The sequence below is a fragment of the Acartia tonsa genome, chromosome 15, assembly GCF_053477335.1.
Source record: "Acartia tonsa isolate MP-2025a chromosome 15, ASM5347733v1, whole genome shotgun sequence".
NCBI lineage: Eukaryota > Metazoa > Arthropoda > Copepoda > Calanoida > Acartiidae > Acartia > Acartia tonsa.
Window position 1 is genome coordinate 7,711,489 of NC_137274.1, and position 26,786 is coordinate 7,738,274.

General features: G+C 31.3%; 1 protein-coding gene across 5 annotated transcripts in view; it reads right to left on the bottom strand.

The window, feature by feature from the left end:
- Positions 1 to 26,786, bottom strand: part of LOC145307188 (potassium voltage-gated channel subfamily B member 2-like) — a 212,482-nt gene that overhangs the window by 136,680 nt on the left and 49,016 nt on the right. For 4 of the 5 annotated variants that reach the window (XM_080149550.1, XM_080149551.1, XM_080149549.1 and 1 more), the window contains exons 4-6: positions 13,003 to 13,074; positions 11,996 to 12,049; positions 8,204 to 8,323 (exon numbers count right to left, since the gene is read on the bottom strand). In XM_080149550.1, the coding sequence (XP_080005676.1) occupies positions 8,204 to 8,323; positions 11,996 to 12,049; positions 13,003 to 13,074 (246 nt within the window). The remainder of the gene's footprint in view (positions 1 to 8,203; positions 8,324 to 11,995; positions 12,050 to 13,002; positions 13,075 to 26,786) is intronic. The other variant, XM_080149552.1, reaches the window with a different exon arrangement.

A 26,786-nucleotide genomic window follows, 5' to 3' on the forward strand; every position in this document is an offset into this window, starting at 1 on the left:
TAAGATATAAATATACAAATAAGCCCCCCGCAGTGGTTAGGTATTTAAAAAACCTAGAAAATGGTTTAAAATAGGTTAGGTTAGGTTAAGTATCCACTCCTGCGTTTGTCCACTCCGACGTTTAGGACTCCTGCGTTTGTCGTAGGACCTTTAATGTTACCAAATAAAAAAAGGTTTCAAAATTATGTTGCAAATGGAGTGTCCTATTAATATCTCTATGAAAACCCACAAATTGATTTAGAAGCATATGAATGGATGGTGCAGGGATATAAAGGGATAAGACAATGGATGATAAAGTAAACTTTGCAAAAATACAATATGAATCCTTATACTAAAGTAACAGGATGTCTGTTTGTCCGTGTGTTTGTGTGTCTGTGTGTTTGTACCAAAGGATCTCGCTAACCGCTGCACCGATCGGGTTCTCCTTAACAGGGTATCTTCTCATAGGTCCCGGGAAGGTTTATAACCATTTTGGGGGAGGGTACCACCACCCTCCCAAGAGAAATTACAATAAATCGAATTTTTTTCTTCTCAAATAGAGACTCCTTCACAACATTGCAAGGTATCATATTATTTTATTTTAAACACCAAACATTTCAAGCTCCACTAGGTGAAACCTCTAGGGGCGTAGCCGCTAGCATCAAATAAATGAAGAAAGCAAAGAATAAGAAAATATTTTCATACAACTTTGAGGGACAGTCAAATTTACAGTCCAATGTACCCTCCATCCATTCCTGGGAAGATGTACCATACAATAATCAAACTTATCCCCCAAAAGAACCTGTTTTATTAGCGTAGCTGCTTTATAATTAGGGACACAGAGAATGTCCGTACGTCAGTACGTTGTTTTGGCTTTCTTTCCTCTTGTTTATTAAGTACAATGCTCTTTCTACACATTTACTCACACGCTAAAATAAAAAATACTAATAGTAGCTGATATATTGAATTTTGAATACAATGTTTTGTGATTTTTTACAATATCAGCAAAATTTAAAATTTGTTGTAAACAATTTATAATCTATAATACAAAGTAAAACGATGTCTGTCAGTCTATCCGTCTGTTTGTCCGAAGCTTATGATCTCAGTAACCACTGAACCGATAGGGCTCTTTAGAGAATATACCTACTGGTCCTGTGATGGTTTTAAAAGTACAATAAAGAGCCCCTAGAGTTGCCACTAGTACTAAATAGAAGTAACAGAATGTCTGTCTGTACCGAAGAATCTCACAAACTGCCGAACCCAAATGGTGTAACTTTGCATAAGTCCTGGGAAAGTTTATAAATAATTTGTCCCCAAAATCAATAAGCCAACGAGTAAGTTAACGTTATTATAAAACTTTGGAGACTAGTGTAATAAACACTCACTGTCCCCTCTCTCTCTGGGCATAATTTAGCCTATGTATTATAATCTTGTTTAACATAAATAATAAAAATATGAAAAATGTTCCAAATAAAATAAAAAAATCTTTTAATTTTTGGTCAATTTCAGTTCAAAGTTTTTTTTTTCGTTCTAAAAAAATAGATTTCATTAAAATTTTCAGAAAAATAATCGGGTATAGTCCCTTTTGTGACAACGCCTCTAAAGGGTGTGATACTGTGTAAATACGAAGATACGCCCCATAAGAGGCGTTTCCACGGAAATTTATTAACATAATCCAAGATGGCGTCAATACATTTTTAAAAGAAAAACTTTAATTTTGAATAACTTTTTTTGTATTCATTCAAAACCGATTAATATCCGGTGGATTAGAACCGGTTCTTATCCATACGAAAAAAATATGCCTAGCATCATATCATTTCCAGTTTTCTATAAATATAAAAATTTACAATCATATGATCAAAACCTTTTTTCTAATCTTATAATTGTACATTTTATATCCGCGGAAAGCTGTTTATAATACGATGCGAGAAATAACTATTCTCACAGTCTGAATTTTAAAAATGGGTCATATTTTATCACGTTTTTTCCCACGCTCAAATATTTTTCCCATGGACACGGGTCAACAAAAGCATTGAAAAAAAACGTTAGAAGCTGAAAACATCCAATATTTTTAACACAAATCTTTATAGTGATCCATTTAAAAATGATTTTTTTATAACTTGTATTTTATACTTGTACTCTAAAAAAGTTAAACTTGTAGCTGGCTAAAATAACGATCTCACACCTATCCCTTTTAATCTATCCGCCCCCCCCCCCCTCCTACTGGATGAACGGACTGACCAATAATGTTCATGTTAGCAAGCTAAATTGGGGTATAGTCCTTTTCTTGGCAACGCCCCTGAAGGGCCATTGCCATTCGTATTTTCATGGTAGCTTTTCTATTTCTAGCCCCTGTGGGGGGGCTCTAACCCTGCGGGGCCAATTGCCTAACCCTGTGAAGCAATCATCTAACCCAATATAACCTAACCTAACCAAAATAACCTATCAAAAGCCATTTTAAAAATACGACGAATCGCCCCTGAAGGGGCGTTGCCACGAAAGGGACTATACCCTTAAATTGATGATAATTTTTCCCCTGTTATAATATCCATATATATATTCTACATCCATTTCCTAAAAAAAATCAGCTCCGCTTCTTGGTAATAGTTTGTATTTTAAGGGATAAGACAATGAACAGTAGGTTTATGCACATCACCAATGATAATAAACATATATATTTAAATTGATGGTTTAAAAGTTTGGACACTACTTGTTAGCAACCAACCAAAAAAATTCAATAAAAGTACCAATTTTTTTTAAGAAATCGTGTCTATAAAACTTTGGGTACCAATTTACAGCAAAATCTCCCTTCCCAAAATAATGTAAGAGAATGTAAAATATAAATAAAGATAAGGAAATTGTCAGGGATTTGGGGAGATATGCAGATAATTTTAATTCAATAGGTACCCAAAGTTTTATAAACACTATCATAGATAGATTGATAGATAGATTTATAGATAGATTGATAGATAGATTGATAGATAGATTGATAGATAGATTGATAGATAGATTGATAGATAGTTTGATAGATAGATTGATAGATATATTAATAGATAGATTAATAAATAGATTGATAGATAGATAGATAGATAGATAGATATATAGATAGATAGATAGATAGATAAATAGATAGATAGATAGATAGATAGATAGATAAATAGATAGATAGATAGATAGATAGATAGATAGATAGATAGATAGATAGATAGATAGATAGATAGATAGATAGATAGATAGATAGATAGATAGATAGATAGATAGATAGATAGATTGATAGATTGATAGATTGATAGATTGATAGATTGATAGATTGATAGATTGATAGATTGATAGATTGATAGATTGATAGATTGATAGATTGATAGATTGATAGATTGATAGATTGATAGATTGATAGATTGATAGATTGATAGATTGATAGATTGATAGATTGATAGATTGATAGATTGATAGATTGATAGATTGATAGATTGATAGATTGATAGATTGATAGATTGATAGATTGATAGATTGATAGATTGATAGATTGATAGATTGATAGATTGATAGATTGATAGATTGGTAGATTAATAGATTGATAGATTGATAGATTGATAGATTGATAGATTGATAGATTGATAGATTGATAGATTGATAGATTGATAGATTGATAGATTGATAGATTGATAGATTTATAGATTGATAGATAGATAGATATATTGATAGATTGATAGATTGATAGATAGATTGATAGATAGATAGATAAATAGATAGATAGATAGATAGATAGATAGAAAGATAGATAGATAGAAAGATAGATAGATAGATTGATAGATAGATTGATAGATAGATTGATAGATAGATTGATAGATAGATTGATAGATAGATTGATAGATAGATTGATAGATAGATTGATAGATAGATTGATAGATAGATTGATAGATAGATTGATAGATAGATTGATAGATAGATTGATAGATAGATTGATAGATAGATTGATAGATAGATTGATAGATAGATTGATAGATAGATTGATAGATAGATTGATAGATAGATTGATAGATAGATTGATAGATAGATTGATAGATAGATTGATAGATAGATTTATAGATAGATTTATAGATAGATTGATAGATAGATTGATAGATAGATTGATAGATAGATTGATAGATAGATTGATAGATAGATTGATAGATAGATTGATAGATAGATTGATAGATAGATTGATAGATAGATTGATAGATAGATTGATAGATAGATTGATAGATAGATTGATAGATAGATTGGTAGATAGATTGATAGATAGATTGATAGATAGATTGATAGATAGATTGATAGATAGATTGATAGATAGATTGATAGATAGATTGATAGATAGATTGATAGAAGGATTGATAGATAGATTGATAGATAGTTTGATAGATATAGATAGATATATTGATAGATTTAAATATTGATTTATAGATGGATAGATAAATAGATGGATAGATAGAATAATAGATAGATAGATAAATAGATTGATAGATAGATTTATAGATAGATAGATAAATAGATGGATAGATATATAGATTTATAGATAAATAGATTGATAAATTGATTGATAGATAGATTGATAGATAGATTAATAGATAGATTAATAAATAGATTGATAGATAGATAAATAAATAAACTGATAGATAGATTGATAGATAGATTGATAGATAGATTGATAGATAGATTGATAGATAGATTGATAGATAGATTGATAGATAGATTGATAGATAGATTGATAGATAGATTGATAGATAGATTGATAGATAGATTGATAGATAGATTGATAGATAGATTGATAGATAGATTGATAGATAGATTGATAGATAGATTGATAGATAGATTGATAGATAGATTGATAGATTGATAGATTGATAGATTGGTAGATTGATATATAGAAATATAGATAAATAGATTGATAAATTGATTGATAGATAGATTATTAGATAGATTAATATATAGATTGATAGATAGATAGATAAACTGATAGATAGATACCCAAAGTTTTAAAATCACTATTATTTCATGGCTTATAACCTTTTGGTAACTTTATAGAATATTGAATGGATGCTGTAAACTATTCGACCAATAATCTACTGAAGGTTTAATTTTGTTTATCATCACTGGGGATGTACATCAATTTATCATCCATAGTCTTATCCATTGATATTCAAGATTTGGGTGATAATACTTTGGGGGGGATGATTTATTTAATGTCCATTGTCTCTCCCCAACCTGTGCAAAAGACAGGGATCTAAAGGGATAGGACAATGGCCGATAAATTGGTCTACATCCCCAATGATGATATACAAAATTACCCCTTTTGTAGATTTAAATTAGTGGTTGCAACACCTGGACCCTCAACTTAATAAAGCAAAAACAAAGTGCCCAAAATTGTTAGACCAACCAATAAGAAAATTGTTATAATAAAACTTTGGGTACTAGTGTAATAAACAGCCAATTGTCCCCCTATCTCTCTGATAAAAGAGGTGAATTATATATTCAACAAGAGTAATGTAACAATGTGTTGCAATTTAAAATAAGTCATCAACTCTTGTTGAGCTTTTATTTACACGCTTTACAGTCAGCTTAACTGTAGTTTAGATCAAATAAAAATGATAGATAGATAGATAGATAGATAGATAGATATATATATAGATAGATAGATGTATAGATAGATAGATATATAGATAGATAGATAGATAGATAGATAGATAGATAGATAGATAGATAGATAGATAGATAGATAAATAGATAGATAAATAGATAGATAGATAGATAGATAGATAGATAGATAGATAGATAGATAGATAGATAATTAGATAGATAGATAGATAGATAGATAGATAGATAGATAGATAGATAGATAGATAAATAGATAGATAGATAGATAGATAGATAGATAGATAGATAGATAGATAGATAGATAGATAGATAGATAGATAGATAGATAGATAGATAGATAGATAGATAGATAGATAGATAGATAGATAGATAGATAGATAGATAGATAGATAGATAGATAGATAGATAGATAGATAGATAGATAGATAGATAGATAGATAGATAAATAGATAGATAGATAGATAGATAGATAGATAGATAGATAGATAGATAGATAGATAGATAGATATATATATATATAGAGATAGATAGATAGATAGATAGATAGATAGATAGATAAATAGATAGATAGATAGATAGATTGATAGATTGATTGATTGATGGATAGCTGTAGTTTAGATCAACTGAAAATTGATTGCCTATTTCTTTCCTAATTTCTGAAGTTGTACATCAGATAATCCAAATATTGCAAAACCTTTTTTCAGCTACTCCAGTCCAAGGGAAAAGCGATATAATAATTAAACGATTTATACATTATATATTTTTTTGGAAGTTTGACGCTTTTTTATTTAGTAGTTTATATTGAGATAGGATGAGGAAACTATGTACACAATCGGAAAATTAGTGACTAATGCTGGTTCATAACAAAATATATTTTAAAGAAAAAAAATTTCATTACCAATTGCATCTCTTATTGAAATGAATCAAGCAAATTCAGCTTGGTCAGTTTATGATATTAAGTTACCCCTTTTCATGATATTTTACGCAGATATAGCAGCAGAAGATACCATTTTCTCGTATTCATTCGAATCCGGTGGATAGGAATCGGTTCTCATCCATACAAAAAAAAAAACTATGTCTAGCATTGTATTATATCCAGCTATATCCAGCATCTAGGGGCTCTATTTTAGAAGGGATATAGATTAGTAGAAAAATAGCCTAAAACCATACCCAGACTTTTTTTTATAAAAGTAAAATAGCTTGACCCATGACCTATAAGAAGCTTCACTGTAAAGAAGGACCATATCGGTTCAGCAGTAAGAGAGATCCTTCGCTACAGACAAAAAAAACTTTATACTTTATATAATAGGATTATTTTAGGTTAGGTAAGATGATTGCCCCGCAGTGTTAAGTAATTGGATCCACAGGTTTAAAACCCCCCGCAGGAGCTAGAAATAGTAAAAAAGCTACTGTGAAAATACAAAGAAATGTCTTTTAAGAGGAGTTGCCACAAAAATAACTATACCACATTTTTTTTTTGAAAACCCAACAAGCATTGGGCGACAGTTTTCTATTTCTTTTAGAAATCAATCCATTTGCACCGAGAATTTGTGTTCAATAAAATGAAAATACAAATGTTTTCTTAGCTGGTAAAAGATAGCAAAGGATAGATAATTAGATAGATATATTATATAGCTATGTAAATATAAAGATAGACAGTTAGAAAGAATGATAAAAAAATAGATGGAAAGAAAGATATATTGATAGATAGATATATAGCTAGCAAAGGATAGATAATTTATATATGTAGATAGATAGAAAGATATGTAGATAAGAAGATTAATAGATAGGTAAATAGATAGATGGATAGATTGATAGACAGATAGATTGATATATAGATAGATAAATGGATAGATGGATATATGAATAGATGGATAGATGGATAGATGGATAGATGGATAGATAGATGGATATATGGATATATGGATATATGGATAGATGGATAGATGGATAGATGGATAGATGGATAGATGGATAGATGGATAGATGGATAGATGGATAGATGGATAGATGGATAGATGGATAGATGGATAGATGGATAGATGAATAGATGGATAGATGGATAGATGGATAGATGGATAGATGGATAGATGGATAGATGGATAGATGGATAGATGGATAGATGGATAGATGGATAGACTGATAGATGGATAGATTGATAGATAGATAGATTGATATATAAATAGATGGATAGATGTTTAGATAGATAGATGGATAGATGGATAGATGGATAGATAGATGGATAGATGGATAGATGGATAGATTAATAGATGGATAGATGGATAGATGGATAGTTGGATAGATGGATAGATGGATAGATGGATAGATGGATAGATGGATAGATGGATAGATGGATAAATGGATAGATGGATAGATGGATAGATGGATAGATGGATAAATGGATAGATGGATAGATGGATAGATGGATAGATGGATAGATGGATAGATGGATAGATGGATAGATGGATAGATGGATAGATGGATAGATGAATAGATAGGTAAATGGGTAGATGGATAGACAGATAGATATATAGATAAACAGATAGGTAAGATATTATCTCTTTTAAATTTTAGTTCAAATTTTACTCACCAGGTTTGCCAGTCTTGTGTTGGGCAGATTTTCAAAATTTTTCGCCATGACAAAAAACTTTTTGCCCCCCACATTGAGACACACCAGCTCACTAGCTTCCACCATCTGTGTAGAGTCAACCTAGATACATAGATAGATTGAAAAATAGATTGATAGATACAGGGTGATTTAAGAGAAATGTCATTTTAAAAAACTTAATTAAGCTTGTATTATTAGTACAAAAATGTTATGCATACCATTAGAATCGTCATAAACTCTAGATTTGGGAAATATAAGTACAATTTTTGTGCTAGTTAGTGGCTACGTTGAAAAATGTGAGAAAAAGAAAAGTTGAAACATTTTACCACTAGGTTCCTATACTATACAAGCACAGGAAAGGTTCTTATATATCCAAAAACTAGAGCTTATGAGGATTCCAACAGTATTAAGATAAGCCGCGCAATTCTTATTTTAAAAATGTTCACATTTTTTGTACAACCTTTAAATCCACAAATCTTTAAAAAAACCGGTTTTGAAGGCATAATTTGTTAAAATGAGCATATTTAAATATTTAAAACATTAATATACCACCACAGGTTTTCCAAATACATACAGCATACGTTTATATAATTGTTTTATTTTCTATGCATAATAAGTTTTTAAAAAGACATTTCTCTTGAAACACCCTATAGATAGATTGATAAATAGACTGATAGATAGATTGATTGATAAATCTATAGATAGATAGATAGATAGATATATTGATAAATAGATTGATAGATAGATTGATAGATTGATAAATTGATAGATTGATAGATTGATAGACTGATAGATTGATAGATTGATTGATAGATAAATTGATAGATAGATTGATAGATAGATTGATAGATAGATTGATAGATAGATTGATAGATAGATTGATAGATAGATTGATAGATAGATTGATAGATAGATTGATAGATAGATAGATAGATTGATAGATAGATAGATAGATAGATAGATAGATAGATAGATAGATAGATAGATAGATAGATAGATAGATAGATAGATAGATAGATAGATAGATAGATAGATAGATAGATAGATAGATAGATAGATAGATAGATAGATAGATAGATAGATAGATAGATAGATAGATAGATAGATAGATAGATAGATAGATAGATAGATAGATAGATAGATAGATATATAGATAGATAGATAGATAGATAGATAGATAGATAGATAGATAGATAGATAGATAGATAGATTGATTGATAGATAGATAGATAGATAGATAGAGAGATAGATAGAGAGATAGATAGATTGAAAGATAGATAGATAGATAGATAGATAGATAGATAGATAGATAGATAGATAGATAGATAGATAGATAGATAGATAGATAGATAGATAGATAGATAGATAGATAGATAGATAGATAGATAGATAGATAGATAGATAGATAGATAGATAGATAGATTGATTGATTGATAGATAGATAGATAGATAAATAGATAGATTGATAAGTAATTAAAAGAATGCTTGTATGACTAGACGACAAACATACTTGATAATTGATTAAAACTTGTCTTAATGGTCAGGGTTGTCAAGGCAGGTGTATTCATAAAAAAACAAGGATGACAAATTCCCAAAAGTTGCAAAGCGTGAAAAATAAAAAGTAAGTTACATTGTCATAAGAATTGACATTTTTTTGCTTCATAATTTAATATTAATCTTTTTTATCATGACCGACAGACTGACGAACCAAGTTAATGAGTTACTGAAAATTTTTCAAAATTTCAGCAGTCTTTCTTGAATAGCAGACAAGTAAATCATGTTTACCTGATACCATTTCTAACAGATGGATAGACAGACAATTCGCCAATAACCATCCAAGCACGAAGAATTTTTTTTATGTTGAGGGGGGGGGGGGCGAAGTAACTCATGGAGTACAAAGAAATTAAGTTTGGGGATGACGGGTAAGAAAATTCCGGAAATAGAAATGACGCAAATGAGTACAAAAGTTACGCAAATTCTGATCTCAATTTTCACGTTTTTTTATAAATGCAATATAAACAATTATGCAAAGAAAGCGGGAAGGAAAAAGAGAGGGGGGAGAACAGGTTTTAAGAATTCCAAGCTATATAATAATTCCAACTTCTGTCATCAGTTTGGGATAAAACACATGTGGAAGGAGCAATGGGGGACGGGGGGCGGGGGCAAATGGATGGCAAATTCCCTAAGTTGCAAAGCATGAAAAATTTACAAAATGAGTTACAGATATTCATTGTCATAAAAATTCAAATAATTTTATGGCTTAAAATAGTATCAATCTTCTGTAGTATGACTGAAAGACTTTCGAACCAAGTGAATGGCATATCGGATAGTTATCTAAATTTCAGCTGTCTATCTTGAAAAGGTGACAAGAAAATAATGATTACTTACATTTCGATAATTAATATTATGTTAGACTAGTTTTTGTGCTCAAACCACTTGTAAGGGGTCATACAAAGGCAGGTGTTTTTTTGGTGGGGGGGGGGGGGGGTTGTTGAGACAGGATTGGTAACGGAAGAGGACAATGGGCTGTATAGTACTCTAGTCACGCAAAGTTTTAAAATAACGTTAACAACTTTTGGGACTTTTATTGAAATTTGATTGGTTAGATCATTAAGTGAGTGTCCAAACGTTTCAACAACGTTTTGTAAGCTACAGCAGGGGTAATTTTATGTATAATCATTGGTTGTACACATAATTATATTGGCCATTGTCTTATCCCATTATATTCCTTGTAAAAACCCCTTAAAATTTGTACCAATTTTTGTTAAGTTTAACCCCCCCCCCCTTCATAAGCTTTCAGAAGAGGAATAACCCAATTTTCAAATCAATTCCCTATCACACAAAAAGATTTTGTGTTCTGCTAATTTTTCCACCCTTATTCATGACCTTGTGTAATTTTTATTTCAAACTTATTTTCATTTGTTTAGATCAGGAATGGAGGGGACAATGGCGGCAAATTCTAAACATTTTATCGCATTCGTTCGCAGAAAAAAAAGAGTTAGTTATTAAAATTAATAGAAGGACATATAAAAATATAGATAGATAGGGATATCGATTGACAAACAAGTAGATAGATAGATACCTTTCAAGATGTAGATAGATAGATGTAGATAGATAGATGAATGGATAGATAGATATGTAGATAGATAGAGAAATAGATAGATATAAGGTTGAATAGATAGATCGATATGTAGATATATGAATAAATAAATAGCTATAAAGATAGATAGATAAATAGATAGATGGGTGGATAGATGGATGAATAGATGGATATATATATAGATATGTAGATAGACGGATAGATAAATGGATAGATAGATGTATATATGGATAGATAGATGGATGGATAGATACATAGCTATACAGATAGATAGATAACAAGATAGGTAGATAGATAGATAGATAATAAGATAGGTAGATAGATAGATAGATAGATAGATGTATTGATAGATAGTAAAAAAGAAAGATAGATAGATGGATGTATATATATAACAATATAGATAGATATATTAATGGATAGTTAGATAGATAGATAGATGGGTGGATAGATGGATGAATAGATGGATATATACGTATAGATATGTAGATAGATGGATAGATATATGACTATAAAGATAGATAAATGGATGGATGCATATTTATATATGTAGATAGATGGATATATAGATAAATATGTAGATATTTAGATAGATAAATGGATAGATAGATATATATATGGATAGATGGATGGATAGATAGATAGATAGACCGACAAGTAGATAGATAGATAGATACCTTATTAAGATGGTTCTGAAGCGCTACCGTTGTCATATTTGAATTCACTTTTTCCTAAAATAAAATCATTCTTTTAATCTTTTTTGGTTTCTTCCTCTCTCTTTCTCTCTTTCTCTCTCTCTCTCTCTCTCTCTCTCTCTCTCTCTCTCTCTCTCTCTCTCTCTCACTCTCTGTCTGTCTGTTTGTCTATCTATCTGTCTGTCTGTCTGCCTAACTGTCTGTCCGTCTATCTATCTATCTATCTGTCTGTCTGTCTGTCTGTCTGTCTGTCTGTCTGTCTGTCTGTCTGCCTAACTGTCTGTCCGTCTATCTAACTATCTATCTATCTATCACTCTATGTATGTCTGTTTGATTGTCTGTCTTCACCTGTCTTTATGTGTATTTGTCAGCATGTCTGTCTGCATATCTGTCTGTCTGCATATTTGTCTGTCTTCAGGTATGTATGTTTTTTGTCTATTTTTCTGCCTGTCTCTCTATATAACTGTAAGACTGTTTGATTATCTATTTGTCTGTATGTATGTTTGTCTAACTGTATAACTGTACGTTTGTCTGTCTGTCTGCAAGAATAAGTGATTGTTTGTCTGTCTCTCTGTCTGTTTGTCTGTATGTTTATCTGTCTGTCATCATGTTTGTCTGCATGCCTTATGTAGGTCTGTCTGTCTGTCTGCATGTCTCTTTAAATGTGTATATGTCTGTCTATCAGTTGTAAGTCTGTTTCTCTAGTGTATGTCTGTATGTATGTGTGTCTACAATTCTGTCTGTCTGCCTGTCTATCTGTCTATTTAATAGGAAGTCTGTAAGTTTGTCTATTTGCCTGTATGTATTTTTGTCTGTCTGTATCTCTATATAAATGTATATTTGTCTGTTTGTCTATCAGTTGTCTGCCTAGTTGTATGTCTGTTTGTCTGTATGTATGTATGTATATCTGCTTGTCTGTCTGTCTGTCTGCATGTCTGTCTGTAAGTGTGTGTTTTATGTCTGTCTATATAACTGTATGCCTGCTTTACCTTACAATTCGATAAATCTTCAACTTTGTTATTCTTGACAAGAATATCCCCACTTCCACTCTCTTTCTTCTCCTAGAATAATTACAATTTTAGACAATTCTTCCTTATTCTTACCAATTCTTTCTTTTTCCCACAAATTCTTCCTTATTTTCACAAACTCTTCCTTATTCTCACAAATTCTTCTTTATTCTTACAAACTCTTCTGTATTCTCACAAGCTGTTCCTTATTCTCACAAACTCTTCCCTATTCTCACAAATTCTTCTTTATTTTTACAAATTCTTCCTTAATCTCAAAAAATTATTCCTTATTCTAACAAATTCACCTTTCTTCTTAAAAAATCTTCCTTATTTTCACAAATTCTTCCTTATTCCCAAAAATTCTTCCTTATTCTCACAAACTCTTCCCTATTCTCACAAATTCTTCCTTATTCTCACAAAATCTTCCTTATTCCCAAAAATTCTTCCTTATTCTCACAAAGTCTTCCTTATTTCTCAAATTCTTGCTATTCTCACAAATTCTTACATATATCTCTTAGTCGAGAAAAATTCTTTTATATTAACAAAATAATTCTTCCTTATCCTCACAAATCCTTCCTAATTGTCATTAATTCTTTTTAACTGTCAAAACTCTTTCCTGATCTTACAAATTCTTCCAAGTTCTCACAAATTCTTCCTACTTATCATAAATTTTCACAAAATATTCCTTATTCTAACAGTAACAGTAACAAGCTGTTTTTACTCCACAGGGGGAGCAAAGGCCCCTGACAATTTGTCAGTGTTTCTGTAATAATGTGGCTTTTTTTATGGATATGGGATAGGGTTGTCAACCCTAAGCCCTATGATTGTGGTGTAAAGCATCCATCTGATCATCAGACAACTAACCCTTTGATTGCACAAGCTTTGTCTGAAAAGTCCTAACTGTGCATGGTAGTGAGTTGTGTCTGATTTTGGGCCAAGGCATTCCCCCTACTCTAACTATTTATGTTGCAAACCTGACATACCAGCATTTTGAACCATTTTAAACGTCATTGAACCTATCACCTTCCCAACAACAAGTGGATGTGATATGTGTTGAACCATGGTCACAGGTCCTTATTCTAACAAGTTATTCCTTTTCCTCAATAAAGTCTTCCTTATTCTTAAAAATTCTTCCAATTTCTCATGAAATCTTCTTTATTCTCTGAAAAATCTGTCTGTATAAAGGCTCCTATCTATGGAAGAGTTGTGGTATTTGCTTAAAACTCTTTCTCTGGCCAATATAGAAAAAAAGAAAATTTTGGCATTTAAAGATTTCAGTATTTTTAGCGCAACTTAATATTTTATTTGTCTGACTGTTCAACCAGTCTGTCAGTCTATTGATGATTTTATAGGTAAATTGTTATTTTCTTGGCTGCTATTTAAAACATATTGCAGATTTTATGGGGGTTATAATACATCTTACCAAAGAGCATCCAATAAACAAATTACTTAGTCTATTGGTTTGTAATTCACAAATTATGAACATCTGCTTTATAACTCACTTTGACCTTTTGTCCATCCATGATTTTTTTGTTCTTTGCTACTTATGCATGTTGTCATTCATGATTTTTATTTTTTTAACTATTGGTTGCGCCTCTAGCATCTAGGGTTTTGCTATTTTAGGGATATGGAATGACAGAAAAATAGCCTAAAACCATCTCAGGACTTATAAGAAGCTTCACTGTAAAAGAGTACCATATTGGTTAAGCGGTTAGAGAGATCCTTCGATACAGACAAAAAAGCTTACTACTTTATATGAAAAGATAAGGAAAAATACTGAAATTACTTTGTAACAAAAATAAAAAATTTACAAGTTTATCCATCCTGGGTTCATTCAAGCCAAAAATTTCTGTTAATATTTAAGTTTAGACTAAAGATGTATTATTGGATTAGGGATGGTCAATTTTATTAGAAAATTATCAGGAACTTTTGCTAAAATGTATGCACCCATTGAAAATAGACAAAATTACCCCTTCTATAGATAAAAATTAGTTTAAAAATTTGGATACCGACTATTAAAAATTCAAGAAAAGTACCCAAAGTACCAAATTTTAGAGAATTAAAATTGTGCTTTCAAACTTTGAATACCAGTGAAATTAACAGTCTAATGTCCCCTTCCTCCCTGACAGTGTATGGTTATATAAATGTTTATTTCTTGATTAGGCATCCCTACAACCCTGATAAAAGAAGGAAAATTTGTAGACAAAAGAAAAAAATCTAGGGATCTAAAGGGATAAGACAATGGCCAATAAATTGATGTACATCCCCAAATTATAATTTTTGTAGATTGGAATTAGTGGTTGAAATGTTTGGACACCCAACTAATTGAACCAACCAAAAAAATGTTAGTTGTCAATCTATCGAATAAGAAAGGGTTATTATAAAACTTTGGGGACCAGTTTAATTAACAGCCCATTGTCCCCCTCTATCTCTATCTCTATCTCTCTCTCTCTCTCTCTCTCTCTCTCTCTCTCTCTCTCTCTCTCTCTCTCTCTCTCTCTCTCTCTCTCTCTCTCTCTCTCTCTCTCTCTCTCTTTCTTAGGTTAGGTACGTTTTAAAAAGCGTAGCAACTCTATAATCATCACTAAAATGTCCGTACGTCCATTTTAAACATGTTGATTTTTTTACTTTTTTAACAACAAATCTTTATGTGATCTAATCATCCGATTGATCTGATTTTTGGTATATTGATTCCTGTGACAGCAAAGTATAATGTAATAAGCGAAGCAACTCTATAATCAAGTCCTAAAAATGTAAGTATGTCCTTAAACATTATCCTGAATCAAGCAGTTTTTCAACAAATTTACTTACAATTTTGCTTTGACTCTTATACATTTATATTATGATTATTCAGTTCTGACACTATACAAGTGTTAATGTCCGTTTGTCCTACCGTTTCAGTGCTTCGCTTTTATGGATATTGTCATCCTTGTTTAAAAACAAGAAATCTACCCTATAATTCAAAATGTCAATCTGTCTATCTGGGAAATAGAAAAGGAGATCCATCTATCATATATCTATTTATCCATATATCTATCTATCCATATAAATATCTATCCATCTATAATCTATATATTCATGTATATTTTTATCCATCCATCTATCTATCTATTGATATTGTAAACCAACGTATTTTGAAATTCGATTTTATTTATCTTCAGAAAGATACCACCCCATGATTTTTAGATGATTTTTACAAAAACTATTTGGCGATATTTTAACATATTTAATTTTATCTATCTATCTATCTATCTATCTATCTATCTATCTATCTATCTATCTATCTATCTATCTATCTATCTATCTATCTATCTATCTATCTATCTATCTATCTATCTATCTATTTATCTATCTATCTATCTATCTATCTATCTATCTATCTATCTATCTATCTATCTATCTTTTTATCTATCTATCTATCTATCTATCTATCTATCTATCTATCTATATATCTATCTATCTATCTATCTATCTATCTATCTATCTATCTATCTATCTATCTATCTATCTATCTATCTATCTATCTATCTATCTATCTATCTATCTATCTATCTATCTATCTATCTATCTATCTATCTATCTATCTATCTATCTATCTATCTATCTATCTATCTATCTATCTATCTATCTATCTATCTATCTATCTATCTATCTATCTATCTATCTATCTATCTATCTATCTATCTATCTATCTATCTATCTATCTATCTATCTATCTATCTATCTATCTATCTATCTATCTATCTATCTATCTATCTATCTATCTATCTATCTATCTATCTATCTATCTATCTATCTATCTATCTATCTATCTATCTATCTATCTATCTATCTATCTATCTATCTATCTATCTATCTATCTATCTATCTATCTATCTATCTATCTATCTATCTATCTATCTATCTATCTATCTATCTATCTATCTATCTATCTATCTATCTATCTATCTATCTATCTATCTATCTATCTATCTATCTATCTATCTATCTATCTATCTATCTATCTATCTATCTATCTATCTATCTATCTATCTATCTATCTATCTATCTATCTATCTATCTATCTATCTATCTATCTATCTATCTATCTATCTATTTTATTTATCTTTTACTGTCTCCCCTTTTTATCCGCTTAGAATTCATAATCAAGCTTTTAATGTTTACACATTTTTATTAAATAAATTTTCACAAAAACAGCGATATACACAGACAGACAGACAAACTGACATACATGCAGACACACAAACATACAGACAGACATACAGACGGATAAACAGACTGACATACAGACAGACAAACAGACAGACATACAGACAAACAGACTGACATACAGAAAAATAGACATAAAGTTAGACACACATACAGACAGAAATACAGACAGACATACAGAGAGACATACAGACAGCCATACAGACCAACATACAGACAGATATACAGACAGACATACAGACAGGCATACATACAGACTGAAATACAGACAAATAGACAAACAGACATACAGACAGACATACAGACAGACATACAGACAAACAGACTGACATACAGACAAATAGACATACAGTTAGACACACATACAGACAGAAATACAGACAGACATACAGAGAGACATACAGACAGCCATACAGACAGCCATACAGACAGCCATACAGACCAACATACAGACAGACATACAGACAGACATACAGACAGACATACAGACAGACCTTCAGACAAACATACAGACAGACTTACAGACAGAAAGAGAGTCAAACAGACATACATACAGACGGAAAATCAGATGACTTAAAGACAGATAGACATACAGACAGACATACAGATAAACATACAGACAGACATACAGACAGACAGACATACTGACAGACAGACAGACATACAGACTGACATGCAGACAGACATGCAGACAGACTTACAGACAGAAAGAGAGTCAAACAGACATACATACAGACGGAAAATCAGATGACTTAAAGACAGATAGACATACAGACAGACATACAGATAAACATACAGACAGACATACAGACAGACATACAAACAGACATACACTGATATACATACAGACATACACTGATATACATACAGATAGACATACAGACAGAAAGACAGACAGACCGATTGTTTTACGTAAAATTTTAATTTTAGTTTTTTTTAAATTCTAGGGGCGATTTCTCTTGGGAGGGTGGTAGTACACTCCCCAAAAATAGTTATAAACCTCCTTATGACCTATGAGACGCTACCCTGTAAAGGAGAACCATAATGGTTCAGTGGTTAGCGAGATCCTTCAGAACAGACAGACAGACAGTGATCCTGTTTCTTTAATATAAATTGGCTGTTTCATAAGTATTCCCTCTGCAGGTTTCCAGATTTTGTATAATTTTATTGATAAGAACAACATAGATAGATAGATAGATAGATAGATAGATAGATAGATAGATAGATAGATAGATAGATAGATAGATAGATAGATAGATAGATAGATAGATAGATAGATAGATAGATAGATAGATAGATAGATAGATAGATAGATAGATAGATAGATATATATATAGATATAGATATATAGATAGATATATATATAGATAGATATATAGATAGATGGATAGATAGATAGATAGATAGATAGATAGATAGATAGATAGATAGATAGATAGATAGATAGATAGATAGCAGGGGCGTCCAAGCTTTTTTTTTGGGGGGGGGGTTAATTCATTTTTTTATCCCTGGGGGTAAAATTTGCTTGGGGGGGGGGGGGTAATTACCCCTCCCTGAAATCTGTTGAAATCTGTTACCCCCCCAAAATTTATCCCTACCCTGGGGATAAATTTTAAATGGGGTGGGTAATCCCCACTTTACCCCCCCACCTTGGATGTCTTTGATAGATAGATAGATATATAGATAGAAAGATAGATAGAAAGATAGATAGATAGATAGATAGATAGATAGATAGATAGAAAGATAGATAGATAGATAGATTGATAGATAAATAGATAGATGAAACAAAGTGTATTTAAATATTAAGTGCATCAAACGTATTTTTATTTATAAAGAATAGTTTTTTTTATAACAAAAACTTTTCTTTATAATGTTTATAAATAATTTTTCCGTATAGCTTCTAAACTGTTTCTCAGCCATGCTGAAAAATTATGTCTAGCATTGTATTATATCCAATTTTTAACGTATATGAAAATTTGCAATCATAAAATTAAAACTAGTTTCGTTAGCCTGTGCTTTAGGCATCTCGGGGCTAAAACTGATTTTAAAAAATCTTTTAATTTTACTTATTTATATCCGTGGAAAGCTGCTTATAATACGATGTGAGCAATTACTGTTCTTAATTTTTATTTTACCACAAAAATTAGGACATTTTTGATTTTTTATTTGAGGATTTTTCAATTACATTTTAATCATTAAATTGTCTATTTATATTTGTCATCCTTGTTTTAAAATTTTGCGGTGAATTTGGGGACTCTATATTTGTAAATGTCCGTTTGTTAGCAGGGATCTAAAGGGATAAGACAATGGTCAATAAATTGATGTACATCACCATTGATAATACACTAAATTACCCTTCTGTAGATTACAATAAGTGGTTATAACATCAGACTCTGAACTTAATGAACTAACCAATTAAAATCAATTAAGATCCAAAAGTGGTTAAGCCAACAAATAAAAAGAGTTTTTGATAAACAGTCCTCGCTCTCTGGATCGATACATGGATCAATAAATGGAGCGATAGATGTATCAATAAATGGAGCGATAGATGGATTGATAGATGGATCGATCGATAGATTAAAAGGTTGATCAAAAGATGGATCGATAGATGGATTGATAAATGGATTGATAGATGGATTGATAGATGGATTGATAGATGGATTGATAGATGGATCAATAGATGGATCAATAGATAGATAGATAGATAGATCAATAGATGAATTGATAGTTGGATCAATAGATGGATCAATAGGTGGATCGATAGATAATTATTAAGGTTTGCTTTTCAGGATGTTGTTATCCTTGTACTAATTTATTTAAATATTTCCCTTTGAAATACAAAACTGCTAAGAGAAACAAAAACTGTTTTAAAAACAAGAATTTTAAACTTTTTTACCTACTGTTTAAGTACATTCAAATGGAGAGAAAAGAATATGTAGTACCCAAAGTTGTATTAAGCTAGTATCAAAATATTATTAAAACTTTGGGAACTTTAAAAAAATTGTTTTATTTTTTCAAAATATCTATCAATTTATCTTACAATCTATCTATCTATTAATATATCTATCAATATACATATTGTCAATCTATCTATTTATAAATCTATCTATCATCAATTTATCTATCAATCTAACAATCAAACTATCTATCTATCTATCTATCAATTTAACTATCTATCTATCAATATATCTATCAATCTATCTATCAATCTATCTATCAATCTATCTATCAATCTATCTATCAATCCATCAATCAATCTATCAATCTATCAATCTATCAATCTATCTATCAATCTATCTATCAATCTAATTACCAATTTAATTATCAATCTATCTATCAATATATCTATCAATCTATCTATTAATCTATCTATTAATCTATCTATCAATTTATCTATCAATCTATCTATCAATCTATCTATCAATCTATCTATCAATCTATCTATCAATCTATCTATCAATCTATCTATCAATCTATCAATCTATCTATCAATCTATCTATCAATCTATCAATCTATCAATCTATCTATCAATCTATCTATCAATTTATCTATCAATTTATCTATCAATATATTTATCAATCTATCTGTCAATCTATCTATCAATCTATTGATCAATCTATTGATCAATCTATCAATCAATCTATCTATTAATCAATCTATAAATCTATCTATTTATCAATCTATCAATCTATCTGTCAATCTATCTATCAATCTATCTATCAATCTATTTATCATTCTGACTTTCAATCTATCTATCAATCTATCTATCAATCTATCTATCAATCTATCTATCTATCTATCTATCTATCTATCTATCTATCTATCTATCTATCTATCTATCTATCTATCTATCTATCTATCTATCTATCTATCTATCTATCTATCTATCTATCTATCTATCTATCTATCTATCTATCTATCTATCTATCTATCTATCTATCTATCTATCTATCTATCTATCTATCTATCTATCTATCTATCTATCTATCTATCTATCTATCTATCTTTCTATCTATCTATCTATCTATCTATCTATCTATCTATCTATCTATCTATCTATCTATCTATTTTTCTATCTATCTATCTATCTATCTATCAATCTATCTATCTATCTATTTGTAAATTACTCTGTCCTTATGTATGGAATATCTATCTATCAATCTATCTACAAATATAAATAGATATATATCAATCTATAAATCAATTTATCTATTAATCTATCTATCTATCCATCCATCAATCTATCTATATATCTATCTATCTATTTGTAAATTTTTCTGTCCTTATGTATGGAATATTGATATTAAAAATGTAAGAACAATTTATTATAGTTTTTATTCTTTATCCCTCCCTGCATATTTAAATTGTTACAATATATTTATCTTTCTTAGGAGCAACCATTCTATCTATAATACAAAATAGAATTATGTCTGTCCGTCCCTTAAGATCTCAGTAACCACTGAAACGATCGGATTCTTCTCTTTAGATAATATACCTACTGGTCCTGTGGTTTAAGGCTGTTTTCTTTGGGCGTGGGACATCCCCAATCCCCCCCACAAAAAAAATCCCCCCCACAACTTTTTTAAGGCAGAATGTAGCAACACCATAGGTACATATTTTCTTTATTTTTTAAATTACCTCTTGTGGCAAAGCCCCTAGAGGCCACTAGGGTCTCTTGAGGTGTGTTGAGGGGAGGGAAAAGAAATGGAAGTCGACACACATTTTTTGTTTAAAAAAAAAACAGTAAAAGTGACCTATAAAAATGACGTCATACAATACAAATGACCAATAGAATGACCAGTATAAATATCACCATTGTTCGATTACATTTTATACTGGCATATCATTGGTAATTTGTATTGCATTGAGTCATGGATCAATAGATGGATCAATAGATGGATAAATAGATTGATAAATAGATGGATCAATATATGGATCATTAGATGGATCTATAGATGGATTGATAGATGGATCGATAGATGGATCGCTAGATGGATTGATAAATGAATCAATAGATGGATCAGTAGATGGATCGGTAGATGGATCGATAGATAGATTGATAGATGGATCGATAGATAGATGGATCGATAGATAGATCAATAGATGGATCAATAGATGGATTGATAGATGGATTGATAGATGGATTGATAGATGGATAAATAGATGAATCAATAGATGGATCAATTGATGGATCGATTGATGGATCAATTGATGGATTGATTGATGGATCGATAAATGGATTGATAGATGGATTGATAGATGGATCGATTGATGGATCGATAAATGGATCGATAGATTGATTGATAGATTGATTGATAGATTGTTCGATAGATGGATCAATAGATGGTTTGTTAGATGGATTGATAGATGAAACGATAAATGGATTGTTAGATGGATCAATAGATTAATTGATAGCTAAATTGATTGATAGAAGATTGATAGGGATCGATTAATGGATTAAATACTATTTAATAAATAGATGAAATATTATGTGAATCAAGAGATGGTTTAATAGTTGGATTGATAGATAGATTGGTAGATGGATCGATAGATAAATCTATAGATGGTCAGGTAAATGTTTATAATGTGTATTGTGAAGAAAGGAATTGACGCTAATCCTGTGTAAAGATTATGGGAGCCATTATGGCAGGTTTCAGCAAATAATCATATCCATGGTTCACAGTGCGACACAAGAGGTAAGACATTTTAAAAAAAATATTAGGGGGAGATTTTTGTTTTTTAAGGGAGAGAAAATAGCTTAAAGCCACCACAGGACCTGTAGGTATATTTCCTTAGGAGGAAAGCCAGATCACTTAAGCGGTTGCCAAGATTTTTGCTTTAGACAAACAGAGAGACAGACAGACAGACGGACAGACAGACGGACAGACAAAAGGACAGTCAAAAGGACAGACAAACGGACAGACAGACGGACAGACAGACGGACAGACAGACGGACAAACAGACGAACAGACAGACAGACGGACAGACAGACAGACAGACGGACAAACAGACGGACAGACAAAAAGACAGACAAAAGGACAGACAAAAGGACAGACAAAAGGACAGACAAAAGGACAGACAAAAGGACAGACAGACAAAAGGACCGACAAAAGGTCAGACAAAAGGACAGACAGACGGACAGACAAAAGGGCAGACAGACGTACAGACAAAAGGACATACAAAAGGACAGACAAACGGACAGACAAACGGACAGACAAACGTACAGGCAAAAGGACTGACAAAAGGACAGACAGACAGAAAGACAGACGGACAGACAGACGGACAGACAGACGAACAGACAAACAGACGGACGGACAGACGGACAAACAGACAGACGGACAGACAAAAAGACAGACAAAAGGACAGGCAAAAGGACAGACAGACAGACAGACAAAAGGAAAGACAAAAGGACAGGCAAAAGGACAGACAGACGGACAGACGGACAAACAGACAGACAGACAGACGGACAGACAAAAGGACAGACAAAAGGACAGACAAAAGGACAGGCAAAAGGACAGACAGACGGACAGACGGACAAACAGACAGACAGACAGACGGACAGACAAAAAAAAGGACAGACAAAAGGACAGACAAAAGGACAGGCAAAAGGACAGACAGACGGACAGACAAAAGGACAGGCAAGAGGACAAAAAAGACAGACAGACGGACAAACAGACAGACAGAAAGACGGACGGACATACAGACAGACAGACGGACAGACATACGGACAAACAGACGGACAGACAGATGGATATACAAAAGGACAGACAAAAGGACAGGCAAAAGGACAGACAAAAGGACAGACAGAAGGACAGGCAAAACGACAGACAAAAGGACAGACAACAGGACAGACAAAAGGACAGACAAAAGGACAGACAGACTGACAGACAGACGGATAGACATACGGACAAACAGACGGACAGACAGACAGACAGACAGACAGACAGACGGACAGACAAAAGGACAGACAAAAGGACAGACAGAAGGACAGACAGACGGACAGACAGACTTACTGAATTCAACAGTGATCTTAGGGGATAAGACAATACAATCCTAATAAACCTATACAATACAATACAATCCTAAAATCACCCCATCTCTAGATTAAAATTATTTGTTAGAAAGCTATTTGTAGCAACCAATCAGGAATTATTAAAAGCTTAAAAAGTTTATAAACTTTGTGTAACAGTATAATTTTTAGTCAAATAACCCCTCCCTTACCTAGCTATCTGTGATTTCATTTGGTTGAAAACTTTTTAGACATCACACATTTTTCTCACCGATTTTTACATTACATTGAAAGCTCTTGTTGTAAAAGGAAAAAAATCATAATCAAAAATACCAATTCTCTAGCCAACTAACTTTTTAATTTTTTGACTAGAGTCATTCAGGTTTCAGCATGATTTTTATATGTTAAATCTATCTATCAATCTATCTATCTATATATCTATCTATCTATCTATCTAACTATCTGTCTATCTATCTATCTATCCATCTATCTATCTATTTATCTATCTATCTATCTATCTATCTATCTATCTATCTATCTATCTATCTATCTATCTATCTATCTATCTATCTATCTATCTATTTATCTGTAAATCTATCCATCAATCTATCTATCAATTGATCTATCTGTCAATCCATCTATCTATCTAACAAACAATCCATCTAGCAATTTATCTATCTAACAAATAATCCATCTTGCAATTTATATATCTGTATCAATCTGTATTCTAATTTATTTACTAATATCAATTATCTGTTTTTCTACCAATCTATCTACTAAATCTATCTATTTGTCAATCCATCAAACAAATAATCTATCTATCTGTAAATATATTCATTAATCCATCTATTAATTGATCTATCTTTCAATCCATCTAACTATCTAACAAACAATCTATCTATCAATTTATTAATCTATCCACCCAACCTATCTATCAATCTGTATATCAATCTAATTCCCAATATATCAATCATTTAATTTATAAATCTGTTATCTCTCCATCTATCAAATGATTTACATTAATTTACTCCCTTCAGGAGTGGTTTAAGGAAAACATTTATAAAAAGCAAACTTATTTAAAATATTTTTTTCTTAAAAATAGATTTTGTTGGAATTTCTGGTAGATAGATAGATCAATAGATTGATTGATAGATGGATCAATAGATGGATTGATAGATGGATCAATAGATAGATCGATAGATGGATCAATAGATGGATCGATAGATGGATCAATAGATGGATCGATAGATGGATCGATAGATGGATCACTAGATGGATTGCTAGATGGTTCGCTTGATGGATCGATAGATGAATCGATAGAGGAATCGATAGATGGATCGATAGATGGATCAATAGATGGATTGATAGATGGATCGATAGATAGATCCATAGATGGATTGATAGATGGATCGATAGATGGATTGATAGATGGATAGCTAGATGGATTGCTAGATGGATCGCTAGATGGATCGCTAGATGGATCGCTAGATGGATCGCTAGATGGATCGCTAGATGGATTGCTAGATGGATCGCTAGATGGATCAATAGATGGATTGATAGATGAATCGATAGATGGATTAATAGATGGAGTAATAGATGGATCAATAGATAGATCGATAGATGGATCGATATATGGATCACTAGATGGATCGCTAGATGGTTCGCTTGATGGATCGATAGAATGATTGATAGATGGATCTAAATTTTAATAGTAATGAACTGAACACAACAGCAACAGTGTATAAGAGAACACAACTAGATAGGTAGATATAGATGGATCGATAGATAGATTGATAGATAGATTGATAGATGGATCAATAGATGGATCACTAGATGGATCGCTAGATGGTTCGCTTGATGGATCGATAGAATGATTGATAGATGGATCTAAATTTTAATAGTAATGAACTGAACACAACAGCAACAGTGTATAAGAGAACACAACTAGGTAGGTATATATTTATGCATAATGATAAATATAATATTGAACATTATTAATGTATATAATTTCTATCAATCCATGGGGAAATGGATAAATAAATAATCTGGATGAAAAGAATCAGAGATAGATAGGTAGATATTCACAAAAGATGGAATAATAGATGGAGCAATAGATGGAGTAATAGATGGATCGATAGATGGATAGATAGATTGATCGATAGATGTTCGATAGATTGATTAATAGATGGATTGATAGTTGGATCGATAGATGGATTGATAGATTGATTGATAAATGGATTAATAGATGCTTGATAGATTGATTAATAGATGGATTGATAGATTGATTAATAGATTGATTGATGGATCAATTGATATATCGATTGATGGATCGATTGATGGATCGATTGATGGATCGATTGATGGATCGATTGATGGATCGATTGATGGATCGATTGATGGATCGATTGATGGATCGATTGATGGATCGATTGATGGATCGATTGATGGATCGATTGATGGATTGATTGATGGATCAATTGATGGATCGATTGATGGATCGATTGATGGATCGATTGATGGATTAATAGATGGATCAATAGATAGATT